We start from the raw sequence: 23,634 nt of genomic DNA, 5'->3' as shown, positions 1-23,634 counted from the left end.
TGAAGGTCTCCGCGCACGCCTCGATTTACCTTTACCCTGCGGTGGGGGGTACCCGGGCCATGCGCCGGCGGCCCCTCGCCCAGGCCGCCCCGCCTTCCCGCCGTGCTCCCCGCGCGGGCTACAGCCCCGCTCCGGCTCCAGCTCTCCTCCACTCCTGCTCCGGGGCGAACCCGCCGTCCCGGCGCGCCTCTGCCAAGACCGCATGGTTCCCCGAAAGCCCCGTCTCCGCTCCCAGACCCTCGACCCGCCTTTTTTTCAGCAGCCCGGGACCGGCAGTTCGTTTGCTCGCTGTCCTGTAGGAGCGGCGAGATTGGCAGAGCGTGCTTACTGCTGCTGCCGTCTGAGGCTAGGAGCAGGGTGGGGGAAAAGGTGTCCGCTACCCGAGGGAGCGGCGCAGCACCCCGCAGCCGCCTCACCTGATGGCCTTGCCGCTCCCGCCACCCCACCGTCCCGCACTGGCCCCGGCGTCAATAGACCGGAGCCGTCCGGTGACGGACAGATAAAGGCCCCCACAGCCCGCCCCCGTGGGCACCGCCTGAGTGACGCTGCCGGCGGCCACTCAAGAAGCCCCGTGCCCGCGGGGCCGCGCCCCCGGGAATGCGGGCACTTGGCGGAGCCAAGGCCGGGCGGGCCCTACTGCGCGACCGCCGCCGAGCACCTTCGAGCGCCCGGGAGAGCGCGGCAACGGAGTCTGCTGATCAGCATGGGGCGGGAGTTTGCCTTCCCTGTCCCCAGTGGGGTCAGAGGTAGTGCACCACAGTGCTTGCTCATCTCCCTAAGGCTCTCCGACTGGCCATCTTTCCCTGCAAAGTGTCGAGCCCCGGAGGCTGCACGCTGCCTACTATCCGGAAACGGCTCTGCGGGGCGGACGAGCCCCCAAGCCTCCCGCCCGAAGGGGCGCAGCGATAGCGAGCGCTTCGTGCCCCCCCCCCCCCCCCCGCGATGGGCAGTAGCCGCTCCGACAGCGCCGTCCCGTTTCCTGGAGGCGTCCGACGGTGAGGGGACCCCTCCTCGCCCCCCGCAAGCACCGAGACTACGCTCTTGCGGGCGGCTCGTTCCGCAGGTAGCGCTCCAGCGAGCGCCCACAGAGGTGTCGTGGGTAGAGGGGCGGCGGGGTCCCGTCCTCGCGGGAGTGCATGGTTTGGTGTGTCCCCCGCCCTCCCAGCGCTCCAACGACTAATCAAAACACACCGACTCACAGCCGGTCCTCGGAAACGAGTTGAGGTTGAACTATCCATTTGCCTCGCTCATGTAGATATCACATCAATTATTTTCGTACGTGAAATAGATGGGTACTGTGTGACGTGCTGGCGGCAGCATAAATTAAACAACAATGGCAGTGCTCGGGGTCGGTATTTGGCGGTAGCGCAGGCTGCAGCGCCAGCATTTACCATCGCCGCCCCCTCCTCCTGCCCAGACCCTCCCACCGCCGCAGGGACGGAGGGCGAGAAGACGGGAGATGCGCCCGAGGATGGGACGCCTCGTCCGTCCCTTTGCCCGGAGCCCCGCCAGATTGTCTGCCGCGGCTGCCGGACGCAAACTTTCCCCGCGCACACCGGTGACCGCTGTCCGCATCCGCCGCCGCCCCGGTAGGACCACGGACAGAGATCGGGGCCGCCCCGCCCACGCTGCCCGTGCACCGCCGCGCAGTGCCCCGACACCCCGAACAAAGGGACGGGTCCCCTCCCGCGGCGGGTTACTCATCCCCACGAAAAGACACGGCTCCACCCCGCCCGATGGTGATAGATTTCTGTCCGGGAAAGCTCAGGGGCTCTCCTGACCCCGCCGTCGGCCCTCCCCACCCGCTGACAATACGGCCGACCGCGTCTTTGTGCACCGTGGCACGCAGTCGCCTCCCAGCCCCGCAGGGAGCCACGGAACGCCGTGCGGCTAATGCAATTAGGCACGGAGAGCCTTATCCCGGCTAATCTGGAAACGCGACTTTATCTCCTCAAAGTGATACCGTCTCCCTCCACCCGCGCAGTGCGGGTCCGTCCCCTCGGATACTCCCCGCAAGGAGACGTATCCGGAGCTGAACGGGCGCGATCACGCCGGGAACTTTGCGGCTGGGCCAGCCCAGGTAGGGATGCGCACGCCGTCCTGAGTGGGCGCGGTGCGGGCCCCGGGTCTCAGCGGCTGCCCTCCCCACGCTGCGAACACTTGCAGCAACTCAGCTGGGCGGGCACGCTGCCACGGCCCCGAACTGCCTCACTCAGCGCCGCCGGCACGAACCGCGCCGACACGGAGCAAACGCAGGTGATCAGCACAATTCCGCAAGGCATGCACCTCTGGAATGGATCGCGTGGACCCGATCGCACACGTACAATAATGGAAAGAATCAAGCTATAACTTACCTTCCTCTCGTCGGCTTATGTAAAAAAAAAAAAAAAAAAAAAAAAAAAAAAAAAAAAAAAAAAGTAACGGTGCAGTTCTGCCGGTAAGGAGTAAGAGGCAGATGGATAATTCTCTCAAGATAACTGACAAGAGCTAAATTGCTGACAGTTATAAAAAGGAACAAACAAAAAACAAAACAAAACCAAAAAAATCCTTTCCCTCCCCCACCCCCAACAGTCCGACACTAGGGCGGAAAAATAAAAAAAGAAATTAAAAAATGAAAACGGGAGAACTCAAAACGCAGAGAGTGACAGGACGACCCTCCTTTCGCAACCCAATGGAACAAAAAGAGGGGAGGGAGAAATGAAGGAACAAAGAAAAGAAGGATGGAAGGGCGATTTTAAAGACGTTCTCTCTCTCCCCCCCTTCCTCCCTGCTGGTCACTTCCTAGCGGCTCGCCACCCGAGCCAACTGCAGCATCGCGGAGTGCGCGGGGGGTCGCGGGGGGGTAGGGGGGGACGCCGTGCGGTGCGGTGCCGCGCCGCGCCGTGCCTCGCAGGGAGGCGGACCGCTCCGCAGATTTATAGCAGCCCCGCCGCCCGGCTCCTGCCCGCCGCCGCGCCGGGGCGCGCGCGTCTGCGTGCCGCGCCCGGCGGCGCGGCCGCGGGGGCGCGGCGGGGGGCGTGTGTCCGTCCAGAGTCGGTCGCGTCCCGTCCCGCGTCCGTCTGTCCGCGCCCGCCCCCCGCGCGGCAGCCGCCCCACGCCTACCCCGGCGCCACGCGCGGCAGCGTCCCCGCACCCCGGCGCAACGCAGGCTGCTGGCGGCGCCGCGCGCCCACATTGGCCCGGCCGCCGCCCACTGGCCCCGCCCCCGGCGAGGCGGCGGCCGCCCATTGGCCGCGCGGGCCGCCACTCCGACAGGGCGCATGGCGCCGCGCTGCAGCGTGCGCTGCGCCGCGCGGGGCCGCCTCGGCGCGCGCAGGCGGGCGGGCCCGGCGCGGAGCGGCGGCTGCTCCCAGCGCGCCCCGCCGGGACGGGCGCCGCTGCCGGCCGCGCAGCCACGCTGGCAGCGGGGCGGTGCAGCACCACGCACCCGGGGCGGTCGGCTCGCGGGGCCACCACTCCTTCGCAAGCAGTTTTTTTTTGTTTTGTTTTTTTTTTTCCTTTTTAATTTAGCTTTGTTTCGGCTTTTTCGGTTTTGTTCCTTTCTTTTTTTAATGCCCCCCGTCCGCCCGTTTTTCCCGCACGTATGCCAAGTTTGTTATTATCCGCCAGGGACTGCTCTTGCCATTTGCCCTTCTGGGAGTGGATATAAGAACGTGTGTTAAATAACGATATATTAAAATACTGCTAACAAACATTCCGAGAGGAAGGAAAGGAAGAAGCAAGCTTTTATTCATGATGTAATCAATTCCCATCTTGCAGAGCAAACAAATGTTTGCAAAGAAGAAGGTGTTATCGGAACAATCATGCATGGTATTCTGAAGCGTGCCTTTCTACACTTTGACCTTCACTGCACTTGATAATTTCTTTTCAGAAGCAGAAGTGCTTCCTAGATGTGGCTTTTCTTCTGTAACACAAGTGTGTGTCATGTATTTCCAATAGCAAAGCATAGAGGCAGAAATGGAGACATAGCGTTTCAATGAGAGTGTCCCTGCCTGTTTATAAATTATTAATACAATGAATTGTGTATCATTTGTTTCTTATGATCTCCCTATCCTACCACTGTGACAACAACTGAGAGTTATACAGGCACTGATTTTACATTTTACACAATTAGTTCTATGCTTAATGCATCCAATGCTTTTTCTAGAACACACAATCTGATCGTTAACAATGTATCACCAGCGTTTTAAATGAACAGCATTCCGTAAAAGAAGGTAACTCCCTGGTGGAACAAGTACCCAACTACTGGCTCCAAGGACAGAATAAAGAACGGGGTGGGGGTGGCTACTTTCTCAAAGCTGTTTATACAGAATTCCTACATGAAGTGATGTCTATTCAGACACAGTTTGTGGATGTATGTATAAATTGTGCTTTAGGCAGCATAAGTATTCAGAAAGGTTTACACTTTTTCAGCTTATGTCTGAGGCTCAAACTTGTTCAATTATAGTAAATTTAATCTTTTGATACAGCAAAAATACTACCGAAAGCCTCCTAATGATACCAAAATTAATCTGTTCAAGTTTTATATTTTATAGGAGCATTTATCAACAAGTAATATATTTATACACCTTTGAAATATTATTAAAAGTATTGTTTGTTCTACCAAGTAGAAAACATCTATAAAAACTGTGCACAATGTTTGTCTTCAGAATTGCTAGGTTCAGTTGCTTATTACTTTCTTGCCTCACGTATTTAAGCCAAAAAAAAAAAAAAAAAAAAAAAAAAAAAAGGTGTTTCTAAGGAGAACATCATCAATGTATAAAAGAGAGAAAGGTAGACAATAAAAATATATTTAGACGATTTCTTAAGCAGTCTGATGCATTCATGTCAAACATGTCAGGCACTTCCCTCCTTCCCCCACCCTCTGCAAAACAAATTTTAAAATGGTGTGAATACACATCCGTTTTTAGAACTAAAGAAACTCTGTTTAAAGTAGATTCCAAAATGCAAAATCTTTGCTGTTGGGAATCAGAATAGTGTCTTTCTGAACTTTCAGGAAATGAAAGGACTCTGCTCTCAGCAGCTTCGCTGTCAGGTCTAATATTCAGGACTCCTGATTCTGTCTTCTCCCTACAACACTCCCATCCCAAAAGGAACAATCTTTCAGCTATAATTAGTGACCAGCTTTTAGAGAAAAAAATCCCAACTTTATGAATTTTCTTTCGAGGCTTAATATCTCTACCAATAATGTACTGACATCTGTCATGTTTGTCAATACACAGTGCTAAAATGAAATTAGGCAGAAAAATAGCTGTTTTAGCAAATTGCCCTGTCATCGGCCTTTCTCATCTCTGATGTGTATTCAGAGGCCCTTGATTCCAGCTATGGCAGAAGAAAGAAAGCTAAATTTTCAGTTCTGCAGGAATAACATGCTTTCCTGTGAAGTTCCCCTTTGCTTAGGTAGTATGTCAGAAAAGAAGTCTTTATGATTAGTGGTAGCTGGCTGTCTGGACACAGCCTTTAGCTAAAACGTGTACGGGTTATTAAACAGACTTTGGACGTGGAAGACTGTGGCTGGGAGGAAAGGCACTGGCTGTTGTTCAGGCGTGCGGAACCCTGTTGGATCTTCTGGGCAGGAATGCGTGGTCAGGGAATGGCAGTAAAAGCAGCAAATTGCGCTGGAAGAAAAAGGTTTACCAGCTAGCGCCGAGGGGATTTATTTTGTTGGTTTTTTTCCTCTTCTGTTAGTGAAAGTGAAGAAACAAGCAAACGAGCAATGGAGGAGGCGCGCCTGCTGCCCACGGGAGGGGCGGGCGCGGAGCGGCTCAGCACCACGGACAGCGCCCGGGCCGGCTCCGGAACCGGAGCGGCGCCTCCCAGCCCCGGGAAACACCTCCACACCCCACCCGGTACCGAGTGGGCTTGGCACTGCCTCTCCAGCACCGCCGACAAACGGCCCGTGGTGTTGGGATGCTGTCGTATGCATGGGTGCGTTGTGCTTGGGTGTTACTGAACCCCGGGACTCTCAGGCTCTTTTCCTAGGGGTAACAGGTTTGCTCCCATTATTTTCACAAACAAACGGTGACAGGCATGAGGGTTTCACACCTAGTGTTGAGACACACGCTTCCTGAGACAACACATACTTGCATGGCCTTCAGTCTGGGTGCGGGATTGTTTTACCTACTTCTTCTCCGAACGTAAGATACAGACATTGTAAAAATCTACAGTAGTTTTTTTGCAACTGAGACTACTGTATCATTTTCTATTCTATTACACAGAAATTACTTGAATGTTACTAAAAACTATTGTCAAAGAGAGGTTAACATTTAAGCGGGGAAAGGAAAGGAGGGCGTTTCACCTTTTTTTCCCCCCAGTTGAGACTAAAAAGGTATCTCTACAAAAGGTAACCACAACTCCTCAGATTTTCTACAGACAACTGTGGAATCTTCATCTGGAAAAAATACCTGAAAGAAGTTGTCTTTTTACCTAAACTGTTATGTATTTACTTGTTTCCTACTGTGACCAGGAAAAGGTAGATTGCTGCTGCACCACAGCTGAGGTAGTTTCTTTTATTGAGGATTTGTATTTCCAGTGGTGTGAAATGCACATCTAATTGTAAAATAAGATTGTGTCACTTGCCAGTCAGTTGCTGCCATCAACCTTTTTTGTGCTTGGATCAAATTACTGCACAACAGAGAAAGTGACAGCATCAGGGCACAGTGACAAAGCTGTAGTTTGCATGGAAAGAAGACCGAGGCCCAAAGAGACACTGCAGCTACAGAAACAGCTGCCTTATCAGCACACTGCAGAGATAGAGATGGCTCAAGAGGTCCTCAACAGATAATGACTTGAATAGCTTTGCAATGCGCCAAACTTCATGCTTGATAAGACCTGCCCAGTGTAGAGAGCAGCAGAGATCGAGCTCTATTCTGTTTTATCTGTGCTGTAAATTAAGAAATTGAAATTCAGGTGGCACAGCAGCCAAGCATGTTGCTGATAATCCAGTGAAGTAAACTGTCGTTAGGATCTTTTTGGCAAAGAGAAGTACTCTTACTTCATGCTGCTTTAATAAAAATGCCTTAAAAAATGTCGATCCCAAGCTGCTGTCCCAACAGTACCAAACTGGGGTGGGGATTCCTTGTTTGTTTTGCTGTTGTGACACATCTCTGAGTCCTAGAACAAACCATTCATTTGGCTGTCAAGTTCTTTACAAAGGACAAAACACTTCCACTTTGAAACTGCAGCAGCTTATTTCCAATTCCCCATTTCCTCGGCAGGAGAAGGAACTGCACTGTGATTTTTAATACACAACAGTCAAGCTCACATGAAAGCACAAAAGATCAGTTCTGTAGCAGACAATACAAGCATGTGTTTGTAAGCTAAGCAAAAATTAATTACTGCTGCAAAAAGAATCTGTAATGACCTTTGGAATTATTCACTTGAAAAAAAATGAGCCACGGTACACAAACTACTATATTCTATAGGAGAAAAAAAATTCTGTTTCCAGCTGTGTTTTTAGTTTGATTAACGTCATCAGATTAAAATATTATAGCTGCACCTTTTTCCAGCAGAAATACTCCAGACAGAGTATGGATTACCTTTGATCTCTATTTTTCTAAAAAGCTTTGTAGAAAATACAATTAAAAAGAATATAATCGGAGCATATAACCTAAGATCACAGAGCATTATTTCTAAACAGGAGTTTGCTACATGCACTTAATTCCTTGAGATTGGTTCTTGAAGGGCCAGAGTAACTTTATAGGCTTGTATGCAATTAAGTTACCTAATTTTGGCCACTATGGCTACCTTTCCATCTTATTTGAATAATAAATTAAGACAAGATTAACCATTTCTTAATGAAAGACAAGGCACTTAAGCCAAGAGAAACCTGAACAGAAACCTGAAGATTTACCACTCAGACTTGTTAAATGGAGGGCAGAGAGGCGAGACCACTTATATCCTTTGATAATCTAACCACATATATTTGGCCTTAGACTGTCACTATATCTGATAGCAGGAGCTAGCAATAAAGAAGCCACAAGGACCCAGAAGATGAGTAATTTATTTAATATATTAAGACAGTAAGCTTTCTCAGAGCCAAGAGGAAAGGCAGAATCAGGGGAGAAGGGAAGCATCTTTGGCACACTCGCTTTATGTTAGTTACACTTTTTTGCTTGTCCCTGAGATTTGGGGGCTTTTCTAATGATGTGGCAGAGAGCAAAATCAGAGTGTGATCTGAGAAAGCATAAGGCACATGTGGATAATGTCAAACCTGTTCAGCAACTTAGATCCACTTGCAGTTTCAGCACACACAAATTACTGCCAAGAGGCTGACCCTGAATCAGAAAAATACTTGGTTTCTGAGATGCATTTCAGAGTTAACAAGAAGGCAGGTCGTTTTGATAAAATTCACAAGCCAGAGAACTCAACTGTAGCAATTTGCCCTTGTGCCTTCTAATTTGTGGGGAATACGCAAACAGAACCTGAAGTGATTGATATCCTTGCCGGCAAAACACTGTGTAAATGTGAGGAGAAATAACCTTGTGTAAAAGAGACAATGAAAAGCAAGAATGCAATCAATATTTTTAATGCTGCTTTTTATCCCAAAATAACAAGTTATTTTTAAGTTCTCCAGTGAATCATCCCAAATACTGTCAATTCAGTTAGATTAAACTTCAACCATAACAGTAAGTTTCTCCAAGAGAAAGATGTATGGTTATAAAGTAATTGTAATGAGCATATCCTCTCATGGTATTAAAGCTACAGGAATATTGACTTAAAAGATGGATTTTACTTTTTTTTCAAGAGCCTGTGTCTGTTTTCATTTGTTGAGGTGGAAAGCACGTATTACTCAAAATAGCTTTTTTAGTATGCCAGCATTTTTCCTGCTGACAGCACAGTGAAGCAATATAGTAGCTGTTGCTACCATTATTTTACTAAAAAAGTCCTTGTAAATTCCAAAGTGTTTGTATAATGTGCAATTACATCATTTTCAGATAATCGGACCACATAAGTAAGACAGAATTTTTTCAACCTTGTAAAGAAAGTATTTAAATATATTCCAAATAATTTTAAGTATCGACTTCAATTTTTTGTTTCATTCAAGATAAAATTACTCCAGCTGACAATAATGATTCAGCAAAGTACACTTTGTGTTCTGCACTAACATATGAGGACAGGATTTCTGAAAGTGTATGAAACTAGTTCATCTCCTTCCTTCTACAAATAAAGTTCATCTTTTTACAACACACACCTGCTATGACTGCTCAAACACGGTGAGTGAACAACTGTCTACACGCGCTTGAGAAGAGATATTAAAAATTTTTTTCTTATAGCAATATGCTATAGGCAGTTACTTCTTTTTTATGTGCGCTCCATGCTTGCCACATAACTTTACACAGTTCTTCATACTTTTCCTTTACATTTATATGTTGCATGTTACAATGTTTTTATAAAGTGGCTTAATAGTCAAAATATGTAGAATTAGCCAGTTATTTCTTGCAATTACTAGATATGAAAACCAAATCTCACCTTCAAAAAGGTCTTCCCTTACTTGCATCATCAAGATCCTTCTTTTAACTATGAAACTTGAAAGTATCTAAATAACTTTTTAGTCTTCTTTATGTCAGAATGACTCATTTGTGATGGATACAATGGTCTTTCACTGATGCTGGCCTAGTTTTCTTGTATTTAAATGCTGGAGGTTTTGTTTCTTCTGTCTATGCAGCTGAGTTTTTGCATAAGAAGTACTATGCATAGCTCTGTATTACTTTGATTCTGCTCAAGATAAGTCATCAGCAAATCTAAATCATAAATGATCATGTAGCTGTAAATACCTAAAAAGTTATTTGAACTAATAGGAAGGTACTGCACTGTCTTACAACTTAGTGGAACAAAATATATAACAAAATTACAGCAAATTATTCTGAAGATGTCAGGTACATCTACTCTCCTGAAAGTTCTTCTGTGTACTTGGTTTTTAGGTAATAAATATATGCCCTGCAGAACTTGTATAAAGATGCTAATTTTTTAAATTATTATTATTTTATCAGAGATTCAGGAAAAGGAGAGTCGTATTTCTGCTCCTTAGTTCAAAAGAAGCACCCCAAATTAAGGCACTAAGAGATATAGATTTTTGAGTAACAAAATTTTGGGCAAATCCTATTTCCTTCTACAATCAGCATGCCACATAAGGCAGAGTAGTAGAATAGATTGATTTTAAAGTGTTTGTTGTCATCTTGCATTGCATTCTCATGGGATAAAAAAGAAGCACAGTGTTAGTTAAATTACTGTAAAAAGGGCATATAAAATTATATCTAGACAGTACTTAGAGATAGTACCAAATGAAGGGCTCTATAAAGTAAGGACTTACTGGAGTATAACTTTTAGGGTCAAGATAGTATTTCTGTCCATGTTTTAGAAGACAGTACTTAGAGATAGTACCAAATGAAGGGCTCTATAAAATAAGGACTTACTGGAGTATAACTTTTAGGGTCAAGATAGTACTTCTGTCCATGTTTTAGAAGATGCAACAGACTGAATTAAAACTCCGGACTTCTGCAAGCAGAATGGTAATAAGCATTTGTTCAAGTGCAGAACACAAAATTATCTTTTTAGAACAGGAAAACTTACCAGCAAGATAAACCTCAGTAAGTGACAAGTGACTGTGATTCTTGGAAAAGTAATCAAAATCATAATCAAATGTGCAAATAAAAAACCAGCAGTCCTGAACATAAGGTTGTAGGATACTACTAGGAGTTATGGAAATATATTGTTGCAAGGAAGAGAGATTTCACTCTGAGATGTACAAACAAGAGCATGATTTAAAAAGAAATAAATAAGTATATTTCGTATTTGACATTGATGAGCTGAAAATAGAACACTGCATCCAGTCTTTCCTCATTTTAAGAAAAACTGGGTAAAGCCTATAAAAAATATTTAAAAGCAAAGATTTTAGAAAACTTGAATAAAATTTAAGAGAAAATTAGTTTAGAAACAGAGACTTTGACAATGAATACAGGAAAATGTAGTAATTATGTCAAGACAGACATGACTGGCACCATCACCAGTCCTGTATGAAAAACTTTTCGTGCCTTCTCTCAGGCAGCTCCACACAGCTCTGATGCCTTCTCTCCTCTCTGTGCATTTCCCTCATGATCAGCTAAACCCAAACCTACCCCTTACCCACCCACCTTGCCCTGTCTGTCCCTCACACAAAATCTTATCTTGCCCCTCGCACAACCACAGGTCACTTCCACCTCAAACTGCAGCAGACTCTGGCACTCCAGCTGGTGGCCAGGTGACCCACACTTTTTTAACATCCTTTAACTGGACAGGCACAGCTGTTTTCATCCTTCAGCAATCAGTAAAGCTATAGTTCATTGCCTTCTGCATTAGCCTTACAAACTATTCTCCTACAGAAATATGCTTTCAGAAATAACCTATTGGCAGATTATTATAAAGTATTATTAATGAGTAAGTTATAAAAAAAGAACATGGATTAATTCACAACACATGAAATTAGTTTAGAAACTGGAAAGTATTCTTTAATAATAGTAAACTACTGGATCACATTACTTAAACAAGTTGCTGAGGTTCAAAGTTAAATATAGTTTATTTTCTCTCAGAGAATAAGATTTTTGTATAATTCACCACCACCAAAATTACTACATTTCTAGATAGTGTTTTCCCCTTTTTGTCATTTAAAATTAGTTGAATATCTGATTTTAACCAAATTGGCATAAAATACCCAAAACATTAAATAAACACATAAAAACACCCCCAAAAAAACTCAAAACCACGCCAAGACAGAAATAAATGTCATAGGCTAAAAAAGCTGTGAAGTACTAGACAAGCTCTCTGCACATTCTTCTCCTCCTGTCAGTAAACATTGAAACCAAGGAAATACAAGTCTGATGAGCAAAGCTATTTGCATTCCAGCATTTTTTTAAAGGAGTGATTGCTGGTTTGGTTTTGGTTATGATCTTCCAGATTTGTAACTTTAAAATGCCTTTCAGCATCTGGCTGTTGATTTTCAATTTGCTTTTATTTGGTCCACATGAGACATGGGAATCCAGACTCAAGCCAGCTACAATCTGCATTCTGAAAGGCACACATCCTTTCATAATTCCCACTTGAGTACTTAAAATGGTGAAATATTAACTTACTGATAACTTTGGGCAACAAAAAGCCTGCATCAGGCACATAAATACATACACCCATCAAATTGGTCCTGAACAAGAAGAAAATTCTATGCTTTAGACATCAGACATGATCAACAAATACTAAAGATTCACCTGTAGACTGCAGAATGTGGAACTACAATGAAAAATCTGGTTTTTATGTTCAAATAGCAAAATACTGAAACATATGTGATTAAGGACCAGGATTCGATTTTCATGATCTAGAAACAGTTCCTAACGATGGGAACTGGTTTGAAATATTATCTTCATGACATTTTTATTATATTTATGTTATTCCCTCATCCTTTACAGGAAATGGGAGATACATTGAGAGATTAAAAGCTGGTTTAAATCATGTGATATTTATCACAAAACTAAAAATATTTATGCCATGAGTGAAGAAGCTGTAAAGTCTCTCTTTTGCTACTAAAATTTGCTTTGCAGACTTAAGACTTGCCTGCCTCCTCCAACTCACCTTTAACTACGTGAAACTTAACCATTTTTTTTCTGGGTTTTTTGTGGTTTTTTTGTTTTGGTTGGTTGGTGGTTGGTTGGTTGGTTTTCTTTATGTGGTTACACAAAATTAGTATTTATAGGATGACTGGGTACTTCTTTTTGATTATGAAAACCTACTGTTCTTCCCAAAGATATGAGATCAACGTTTCCAATGTGCATGAAAGAGGATGTAACCAATGCAATTAAGCCACAAATATTAAAAATGTTGTAAAAAGGCTTATTTAGCCTTTCCATCCACAACCTTTTTCCTCTTTTTCCCTGCACGGCAAATCTTGAAACTGACAAGATTTATACCAAATGTATTTATTCTACCTACCACATAATCAGTGCTCCGAGCTGCTGCACTAATACAAAAGCTAAATATCAAGTTACACTCCAATTATTTTAATATTTTTTAGCTATAGTTCCTCCTTAATCCTTGCAAAACATCACTGTAACTATCAATAAGCATTCAGAGCCAGAATAAAGTAACTGAATTGTGAAACTTACAGCCATCTTCTCCGTTTCTAACAGTCAGATATGTGGCATTTATTTGCCTTCAAATAGGATCTTATTAGTTCTCCAAGTCTTAGTTTTATGTATTCAGATGCCCTGTATTTCTTTAGCATGCTCAAATAGGCTAATATATTTTTTGTATTTTTTTCTACTTTGACTGGGTGTTTGAGGTCCTAAAAGCCTATTATGCTCTAACTATGCAAATGAGCATCTTGGGCCACGCAGATAGATTGTGATGTTGACACAGTCACTTATTCTGCAGTCTCTTCTGCTTGGAATAACTGCATTTTTCATGGAAGACTGAGACAGAGGAATCAACTATTTATTGCTTGTACCTGTGTAGACACCATAGCTTCTATACAGTATGTGTTAAGACATATGGTGTGTACATATTTTAAGAAAATCAATATTTCATCGCATATTTCAAGTGAAGATGGTTTACTAAAGTACAGTCCATTTCCACTACATAAAAAAGTTCCTCATTAGAGCCCTTTCTACAACACCATTAGTTTGCCATAAATGAGTGCTAAGTTGTAGCAGCACTGCATTCTACCTGGAAGGTGTCAGCAGAAAACAAGTGACAGTAGAGTGAGGTCACACGATTTCATCTCTACTGAGGTATTAAAATTAGGAAAATTAGTTAAGAAAGTATTTTAGGGTATAGTTATTTGACTTGGGAAAGACTGCCTTTTTAATACACAAGAAAGGAAGAAAGAGACTCTGGACATGTAAGGAGACACATAGCAAATTGAAAGAAAAGAACCATAACCCTAGTTAAGCTTGGGAGAGAAGGTGGAAAAACACCAAATTAATTCAGAACAGATCCTTTTCACTCCACAGGGAACTTAATGCTTTCACAGGGATGCTCTTCTTGCATCTCCACAGCACATTAAGAATAATAGAACAGGATCTGCTGTTTGGAGACATCACCTCTAGCATCTCTCTTCACTCCATAATTCTGTGTCTTTCCTCATTCTTGGTAAGATTTACATAAGGAGAAACAAGGTTATTAAAAATTACAGATTAAAAAATACTGGGCTTAGTCTTTATGTAATTGTTGCTTCTTCCACCTCTGATTGTAAAGTGCTGATTCAGCCATAACCCAGTATTGTCTTGATTAGTCAAAACACTTTTGGACAGAAAGAAAAGTTAATTACAGATTTTTTTTTTTTTTGTCTTTAAAAACATAAAAACAGTTACAGAACATGTTTGTATCAACAAATGAGTGGACAGAATGTGTTCTTCCTTGCCTTTAAGTGTTGCTACTGTTGTGGAAAATGGCTTTTTTAATTTCCATTAGGACAAGACTTAGGAGTAGTGACGTAGAGCTGTAACACTGTGAATCTTCAACGCTTAGTTTGCTCTCCTTGTTACAGTAATCTTACTGAGATAAATGGAAATATTTATTCCAGGTGAAGTCAAACATGTAGAACAATTCTCATCTATTTAACTGTAAAGAACTTCTGTTGCTTAACACATGTATCTTATACATAATATCATTTTGCCTGAGTTAATTTTTGAGATGTTCTCAAATGGACTGGCAGTGTACATCAAATGTACCACCTTCTTAATTCTGCGGTTTCATAAGAGAAAAAATATTATTGTTGCTTTAGGAAGTGCTTTTGTAATCATAAGTGAATTGCACTAATGAAAAATGTAATAGAGATGTTTAAAAATTGTTCAAGTAGCAACAGTTGTTTTCATTCACTATTCTGACATTATATTCCATGGAACATCTCTCTTATTCTTACTATGCAGCCTTTAGGTTACACAGGAAAGAATTCCTTCTAGTCTTACATTGTTTAATTCCTATTATGCCAAGATATTTTAGTTAAGCCTTTTGCCTTTTCATCTTCATTTCTTTCTTCGGTTTCATTGTTATAATTTAGAGTAGACTTTCATTTTCTGTTTTCAATCCACAGAACACTGCTAAAAGGACCTGAGAATAAAGATACCATATTTTAAAAATAAAGCTTACTTCTCAACACTCCCAGTCAATTTATATTCATAGCCATTAAGTACTGAGGCATTATGTTCACAATTTTTTATAACATCACTGCTAATTTATTAGTATTTAGTGCTTCTGTAAGAATGTTTTGTAGTTCTGCAAATTTTGGTTCTAAATTAAACAAGGAAATCACACTAAAAGCAGACAATGTAAAGGTGAGATCAAATATCTGCCACTGACAAAACAAAAACCTGAAAACTAATTTAAAAAAAAAGCAAATACAAATTGTGGTTTCTTCCATCCTATTGAGGTAATCCAAACATGCAAAATTGTAGTTTTCAATTAATTATTAAATATTCTGCTTTTGAACAGTTTTCTTTCAATGCTTACTTTACATAAACTTTCAATACCTTCCACATTAATTTGGCTCAAGATCCTTTCTCTGAATGATAATGTAACAAGAAGGAAACATAAGCAAGTATTAAAAGGAGATGTCTAAATACTTCTTCAGCTGCAGAGTCAAAGAGAACTTTGTTACTAGAAGTATTTAGTGTGGCCAGCTTGCAAAGAGGACTCTAAAGCACCATTTGCCACTGTGAAAATGCAGTCTGCAAAGAATTTGGTGTTTGATCCAAGAGTGACATGGCAGAATGCACATTGTTACACTGCAAACTCACACATCTTGAACAGTTTAGCAAGTAGATATGCAATTAAGCTACCTTAGGAAAGGTAATAAATTTAGAACCTAGATGTAGTGCTTTATTTAATAAACCTTTTATAAAAACAATCTACATTCTCTACAATCTACAGTCTGCAACCTCCTGCTCCTTTCCTCATTAAGTACAAGACATTTTGCAAATATAAATTTGAATTACTAGCAATGAGAAGATTAAGTCCTAAATACACTTCTAGTTCGATTTAATATAAATGCATATCAAGCAAGACAGGATAAAGAGAAAAGCAAAAAAGTTAACACATGGAGACAGGATTCACAGCTCAGGATTTCCTGATGTGTGTTGTTCTGGACTGAGCTCTGATTTTTAGGCAGTGGTGACATGATGAATCCTTTCTTGATAATGAATAAGAAGTAGGTGATAGCTCTGATAAACTCATACATTAGCTGCTTTTAAGATCACTAAATAATGTTTTCATTTGAAAGCATTTTTCAAAAGGAAATACAGCTCTGCTATTGCTCAGCCAGTGTTTGAATATGCAGGTTTATAAAACCCAGACCAGGTCTGCATGCAACAGGGCCAGGATGATTCTTCCAGAACTGAATACAAGTTGGGATTGAAAGGGAAAGCCATGTTCATGGCAGCCTGCTGCCTGGGCTCCGGGAGTACACGCTCTGTCTTCTGGTCCTAAGGAGAGGTGGATTATGCTGCTGATGCTGACAAAGCATTGTGAGTTTACAAGGCTTCATGACTCCTCCCCATGCTGTACCAACAAAACTGCAATCAGTGGATGTTTCAGCTCTGTTCTATTTGAAAGGCTTTTTTTTTTTCCCCCTTCCAGTCTGTAGACTATGCAATTTTCCTCTCAGCTTACACTGCTTTAGCCAAAACTCAGTAACATTCTGCATAAACTAGAAAGGCATGGGTTGACATAAGTTTTTCTTCCACAATCAATAAAAACGACTTTATGATAGTTGGCTGGGTTTAACCTCCACTCTGATAGAGGTTTTTAAATTTAAGAAATAAAAATTCAAATTAATCCCTTTGTGAATTTCTACTTTTTTCTCTGGTTGTGTCCTTTACATAAATGTGACCTGTGGGAGACCAGAACAGTGAAAGATTCTTGCTTTCTTTGATGAAAGACTCCTGTTTTAACACAGCTGCTGCAGTCTGTCTTTGAAGAAGAAGCTGATGATGGAACTGTTCCTGTATCAGCCCCCTTGAGTGGTAAACTGTGATTTATACAGAGACATTGTCACTGATTGCCTGCATAAAGAAAACAGCAGAGGACAAATGGCAACACATATGGTCAGATTTCTTCCTGTTAACTGCAGGAATCAAACTTCAGAGGCCGGGTAGGAAAAAAGCCAGCAACTCCACCTGCATTTGTAAGAGAAGGAAAACCTCAGAAGATACCTGCAAAAATACAAATGTGTGTGGTTCCTAACCAATTATGTGAACTAAAGAACTATCTACGTTTTTCTTGAGAAACCTCTGAATCTTTTCATCTCTATTTATGCCAGTGCTCATGAACAGACAGATACATCTTGTTGCAGCTCATGGGGAATAATTTCTCTGCAGCATTGATCTTCATTGCAAAACTTCTCCATGAATGTTCTTAAACAGGAATTAAACTAAATTTTAGTGCTGAAACAAATTCTAGAGAAACCTTCTGGTCTAGCCCAGCTTGTTCCAAACGTCACTAGGGGTGACAGTACAAAGAGTGAACCTAGGACCAAAGCTTTATTATCTTTACTGTCTGTGTCAGTGCCTGCTCCAACCTCCTTTTTCCATGTTTCTGCTTACTCCTCATTTCTTGCAGAGCAGACAGACCAGAAAATACCTTACAAAATTGCTGTCAATCTTTTGTTTTGTCCTCCAGAAATTGTCCCGGGCATAGCAGAGATCACAGCAACTTCTGCTGTCTCTGGCCTCTAGCATTGTATTTCAAGCTGACATGAAGGGTCTGGTCTTCCCATTGGGCAGCCCTGTAATAGTGCTGGCTACATCTTAGTGTTTGAAAAGCCTTCTGCTTTAACACCTGTTATCTCAGTAAAGTGATGTTTAAATAACTGAACTGGTTTCAATGAACTGCCGTTGCCATTTTCCTGCTTCTTAGTGAGAAAAAAATTGAGATAATTATGAAGTGGATGAGCAGGTTTAATGAAAGCTGGTTTCTTTTGGTATATTCCTGAAGCGGCAATCATCATCTGTTTGGCTTTTGAAGAGCAACAATTATAATCACTCAAAATCCCAAGGGGAACAAAAATAGAACTTAAATTAGCATATAAAATATACAGCTGGATTGGGCAAGCCTATAAAAATCTGGAAAAATCATTCTAATTTGAAAGCTATTCAAAATCACAAACAAAATGAGTACAAGAGTATTTCACATGTTTTTTCCTTTCTTTCCCTTCTTGAAGTAGTAACATAAAAACATTTATAGGATTTTCCTAAAACATGGAAATGAAAACCCATTGCCAAGAAAGAGAGTAAGTAAAAACAGGCTAAAGGTGCCTTTTCAAAACAACAGATAAGCTTAAACATTGTAACACCATTTTAGCAGTATTTATCTCCCAAAGTTCTGATATAACTGTATTGCAAAGTCATGTGTAATGATTTTCCAGAGCTGAGAAATAAAAATATAGCTGAGACAGACAGTGAAACATTTCAGCTTTTACAGACAACTGAGCAGTGATAATATTTAAAAGAAACTAACAACAAATGAGGAAAATACATTGCAAAACATTACACTAAGTGTGAAGCTTTCAGTGATCATTTCAGATAGTCATTTTTATAGTTAACAGTAATTCAGCAATGAGTAAGAAAATTATTTTCCTTTTGCAGCAATGTCCACATTTTGAACAGTTACCTAGTAAAATTAGCTTCTGGAAATAAATCTTCATTTCAGTAAACTGTGAACTCCAAGATGGAATTGCTTTTTTAATACTACTGAATATTTATTACCTTTAATAATTTTGACTTGAAATACTAGATCTAGTTGTTCTCAGTCAAGGTTAAATAAGACAGTATGCAGCTGCAGGAATGGGATTAAAAAAAAAAAAAGGAAACAAAACAGCTACTTATAAAAATTTGTTGTGGACAAAAATATGAGGAATTTGGATTACTTACTATTTATAATACTACCAGTACATTAACTATCTCCTAAAAAGATACTGTCTTGCAGACTCAGATTTACACAGTAGGGTGTGATTTTCATGCCTCTAGTACAAAATACATTGCTTACCCTTGGTTAGAAGATTCTACATGCTTAGAGATTTTGAAACCATAACCAAGAAGGTCTTGGAGGCACAACTTACTTTCACAAGGAGACCTCTGAAATCATTATTTTAAAAAATTAAATTAGAGGCTGCAGGACTAGATTGTACACAAACATATTTTAAAATGTCACGTGAAAGTCCTGATTAAATTAATTTTTCTATGTTGCTCTGTCCTGTGATAAGCATCTTGAAAAAAAATGCCTGCCCACTTTCCCACTGAAATTTTCCATTCTTCCTTTCATCCCCACAATTTCAAAAAAATTTATTGTTCCATTAACCTCAAATAGGTATCTGTTTGTTTATGTGTTACTGTGATTGAGGAACCATGCCTTCACAAAGTGAGCTTCCTGAACGCTGTGTTAAAGCCAAAAATCACAGCACATTTACTCATCCTCTCTTTTGCTTTAACGTAATAACAAAGATGGCCCAGCAGGTTTTTTTTTTGACAGTCTTCCCAAGCCATCTGTTTCATATGCTGCATGTTTTGAACAACATAGTGTGCCATGGGATGTAAAATCCCATCACAGCATATTCAGTTAAACGTGAAATCCAGTGGTCACTCACTTTTAAAGAAATCATAACTGATGGTGGGACACTAGCCAGAGAACTTATTTTGTTTGTCTCCCCCTCTCCCCTCCCATATTCGCCTTGTAATTTTTTTCATTTAATTTTTTAATATATTTATTCAGATATTAAAATATTTTAATATTATATTTCGACAGTTATATTTTAAAAAATTACATCATCTGGATTAAATATCCCAACCAGCTTTAATGAACACTTCATAACTAGAAAGATGAAGTGAACTTAACAAGCATTAAAATCTTCATACAGCTCAGAACCAAAACCTTGATTCACTGGTAAATACTGGGTAAAAATAACACCCTGTACTCCCCAGGTCTCAATGCCCACTCCTGCCACTCATAGATGAAAACCAAAAGTTTCAAGCACTGAAGTTTTAAAAGACTTGGTGACTTAAAGCTCTTAAGTATATATTATAATGTGTTTTGCACTTCCATGATGATAAAGGCTTTAATTTCAAGGACTAGGCAAAATTAAAAATGTTTAGTTCTCTGTATTAAGTATGAGGCATGTATCTGTGCAAGTGCATCCACCAATACCCTGTTATAAATAGAGAAGGAAGTATATTCGTGATACCTCCAGTACTTTTAAAGAAAATCAAAGACATATGCATTTCTCTAAGAGCATGTCTAAAGTTGGGTTTTTTGTTTTGTTGGGCTTTTTTTTTTTGTTGTTTTTTTTTTTTGTTTTTTTTTTTGGGTTTTTTTTTTTTTTTGTTTGTTTGGTTGTTGTTGTTGTTGTTTGGATTTTTTTGTTTGTTTTGGGTTTTTTTTCTACTTTACAGGCATATAGAATTATTTTCAGGATTTGGGTCAATAGTTTTCCTTATATGAGTCACCAAACATTTAGGTAAGGAAAATTAATAATATTTGTCTAAAAAGATCCAGATATTTCCTAAACAAAGCAATGTGATTTGGTTTTGTTTTTTTAACTTTTTATTTTCCTGTATGTGAAATCTTAGAATGTGGTAGACTTAAGCACGCAAATCACTAAGCTTAAAATATGTAAGGAGTTGCAGTACCTTCACAACTGAAGCCAAGATGAATTTTAAATTATTCTGATATCTCTGACTAATAGACATCCGCACTGTTTGAAGTGCAACCTCACAACAACTGCAATCTTATTTTTCCATTACTTTCTATCTCTTCTGTAAAAATAGACAAAGCAGTGCCATTTAGAACTTTGACTCCCAAAATTTCAAACCCTCTTCTGAGGAGACTCCTTAGTGAAATTTAGTGACTGAACTAGCAAGTAGTTCAATATGAACTCATGCTTTGATTATATAAATTATATATATTATATAAAAAACATTCAAAATATTACAGATCAAGACTTCATGAAGTTATACAAATATTTTGACAGAAAGAACCAATCTTACTTTTACTTTTTTGATTATATTAAGACACTAAAAGAAGAGGTTCTTGCTACCTTTTTAAGTGTTTCAAATATGAAACCATTGCTGTGATTAATTATCCTAAGAGAATAAATATCCTAAGAGAATAATTTTCCTAAGAGAATAAATACCAATTTCTTCTGTGCATTTTTGGTACTTGGCATCTAGTAACCAACAGGGGCTTTCAAAGATTTTAGGTGGTTTGGGAAGAAAATAATCCCAAAGAATTATTTTGAAAGTCCTGAGGAAGGAAAAGAGGGTGACCAGGCAGCTCCAGAAAATCACCTTTACCACAAATTTTCAAGAAAATCTTTCCTATTTGATGTAGTTCTGGTACTTTTGCTCTTGCCCTTCAATTTTAACTCTCATTTTTCACACCAAGGCTGGACTTTGAAGTTAGGAAGTGTGATATCAGAAAAATTTAAACTCATTTCCTACTTGTCTGCTCTAAGGTGTGTACATGGGCTTCCCACCCCGCCCCTAGTAATTTCACACAGGAAGTCTCTATGTACATTTTGCTCAGAGTCACTGCTCTGATTTTCAGTGGCTGCTGCCACTGAGCATCTATGTGAGATGTGATACAAAAACACAGTAACCAGGGCACCCCTAAACCTATCTACTCCCTGCCCATGAACTTAATGGAATTTGTGGAGAATATATGCAACAAAAGTGAGTTCCCTTCTAGTTAGGTGAGTTTCCTGACAAATTTGACATCCTTTCCTGCCCATGCTCACCACTCTTCTCCTGCTTAGTGCTTAAAATTACAAAAATAAAAGGTGAGGCATTAGTGAAGGCATAAAAATTATAAATACTTACAGCACTTAAATTCTGTGTCATTGCTATAAAAGGAAAATATTAATACATGTGGGAGTAGAAACAGCCTTTATGACAGGAAGAAAAGAAACACAAATTTCTGGCTATGGTTTATCACCACAGAAGGGTTCAGCTAACTGCAGCCTGTGCAGGATAAAACTGTGCAGAAGTTACTAATTCTAATGAATATTAGCTGAATATACTCATATATTTTACAGATTATTGACTTTTTCAGAGGAAGAAAAATATTTTTGAACAGAAGACACTGCAAACTAATTCTGCAATACATCATTCGCCTAACTGTATTTGTGGAAAATATCAACCTAAACATACAAACATAATGTTGCCTTTGGATAGACAACACTATAAAATAAAATAAACCAAACCTTGTTTATAAATATAAATGATCACAGGAAAAAATCAACCCTAACTATAGCTCCAGCTAGGAAGCTTATAGTTTGAAGTCTTCTCAGCCAGAGCAGACTTCATTTTTTCTCCCTTTCTTCTGCTCTATTAGACTAATTTTAGAGCTCTTCACTTTAGGATACATGTAAATTCTGGTCCGTTCAACAACAGCCAATAGCCTAAAAGTGTCATCAGAATACTGACTAGATTTAAAACTGCAGAAAATTACCTGTATTGCTTTAAGTAATGGTGAAGTTAAGTAATACTTACTGCTACTTCCCATATTCTATTATTCTGATATCCACAGAATGAGGTCGGCACAAGTTAACTATTACTGCCTACCAGGCGACATCAATTCTCACCCCCTGCTAATGTTGCAGTGAGCGAAGTTACCTACGGCAATCATGAAGCGAGGAAACTTGCTATTTCTTTAGATGGCTCAGGCAGCTCTAAGCATCCATCCCTTAAGAAAACCAGCTCGATCTGGCAGATCAAATAATTGAATGAATGAGTAAGAATGACGCCTGGCGGGGCAGGGCGCGGGGCTCTGGGCTCTGTGCCGCGCCCGTCCCGCCGCAGCGCTCGCCAAGGGCAGCGCCCACACAAGGCCGGCGGCAGGCGGCTCCGGCCGGGCGGGACCGGGCCGGGCCGGGCCGGGCCGGGCCAGCCGCGGGGGGACACCGCTCGCTCGCTTGGCTTTGGTTTTTTTTTAAATGTTTTTCTTTTGGGGGGTGTTTTGTTTGGGGGAGGGATTATTTTTTAAAAATAACCCCTGATTCCAGAAGAAATTGCACCAAGAAAAAAAAAAAAAAACAAACCAAAAAACAAACCAGAGAACCAAAACACTTACCATTCTCACCTCACAGCGCTTTGTCACGGGCTTAAGATAAACCCCACAGTCAGATACACACACACGCGCGCTCGTATTTTTTGCGTTTTCAGAACATTTGTGCCAGGGTCAGGAAGGGGATGGGGGGAGCTGCCTGCGCTGCGGAGTTCACCAGGAAATCAGCGCACGGAAGGATGGCGAGCACAGCCCGCACCAAGCGCTGCCCCCGCCGCCCCTCCGGACCCGCAGGGCCAGCGGGAGAGGTGGGTGGAGAGGGGAGGGACCCGCGCTGCCATCGGGCTGTGGAAAACCGCCTCAAAAAAAAAAAAAAAAAAAAAAAAAAAGGAAGAAAAGGACGGCTGGCATGCAGAGTAAGGGGCGGGGAGGGGATGTGGGGGCGGCGGGCCAGCCCCGCAGATGATGCTGCCGGAGCTCGCACCTAGCACACGCTCATTCCCGCACGCAGAGTCCCACCGCTACACGTGCCTTGTCCTGCACCGCGTCCCCTGCCCCTGGAACCTGTGCCACCCTCCTGCACCGCGTCCCCTGCCCCTGGAACCTGTGCCACCCTCCTGC

The 23,634-nt window shown here is 41.4% G+C and overlaps 1 protein-coding gene across 10 annotated transcripts in view; it reads right to left on the bottom strand.

Annotated features, from left to right (window-relative positions):
* The window catches only part of ELAVL2 (ELAV like RNA binding protein 2), a 107,260-nt gene extending 83,940 nt beyond the window's left edge, over positions 1 to 23,320 (bottom strand). For 2 of the 10 annotated variants that reach the window (XM_079330798.1, XM_079330804.1), the window contains exon 1: positions 23,080 to 23,320. In XM_079330798.1, coding sequence (XP_079186924.1) covers positions 23,080 to 23,082 — 3 coding nt within the window. In that variant the 5' untranslated portion in view covers positions 23,083 to 23,320. Of the gene's footprint in view, positions 1 to 416; positions 476 to 2,354; positions 2,368 to 3,102; positions 3,196 to 23,079 lie in introns of those variants that run through there. The other 8 variants (XM_079330800.1, XM_079330797.1, XM_079330803.1 and 5 more) reach the window with 7 other exon arrangements.
* Positions 23,321 to 23,634: the final 314 nt, after the last annotated feature.

This window comes from Erithacus rubecula (genome assembly GCF_903797595.1).
Source record: "Erithacus rubecula genome assembly, contig: SUPER_Z_unloc_1, whole genome shotgun sequence".
In the NCBI taxonomy this organism is placed as follows: Eukaryota; Metazoa; Chordata; class Aves; order Passeriformes; family Muscicapidae; genus Erithacus; species Erithacus rubecula.
The sequence above is the reverse complement of the archived record's forward strand: the minus strand, read 5'-3'. Positions and strand labels throughout refer to the sequence as shown.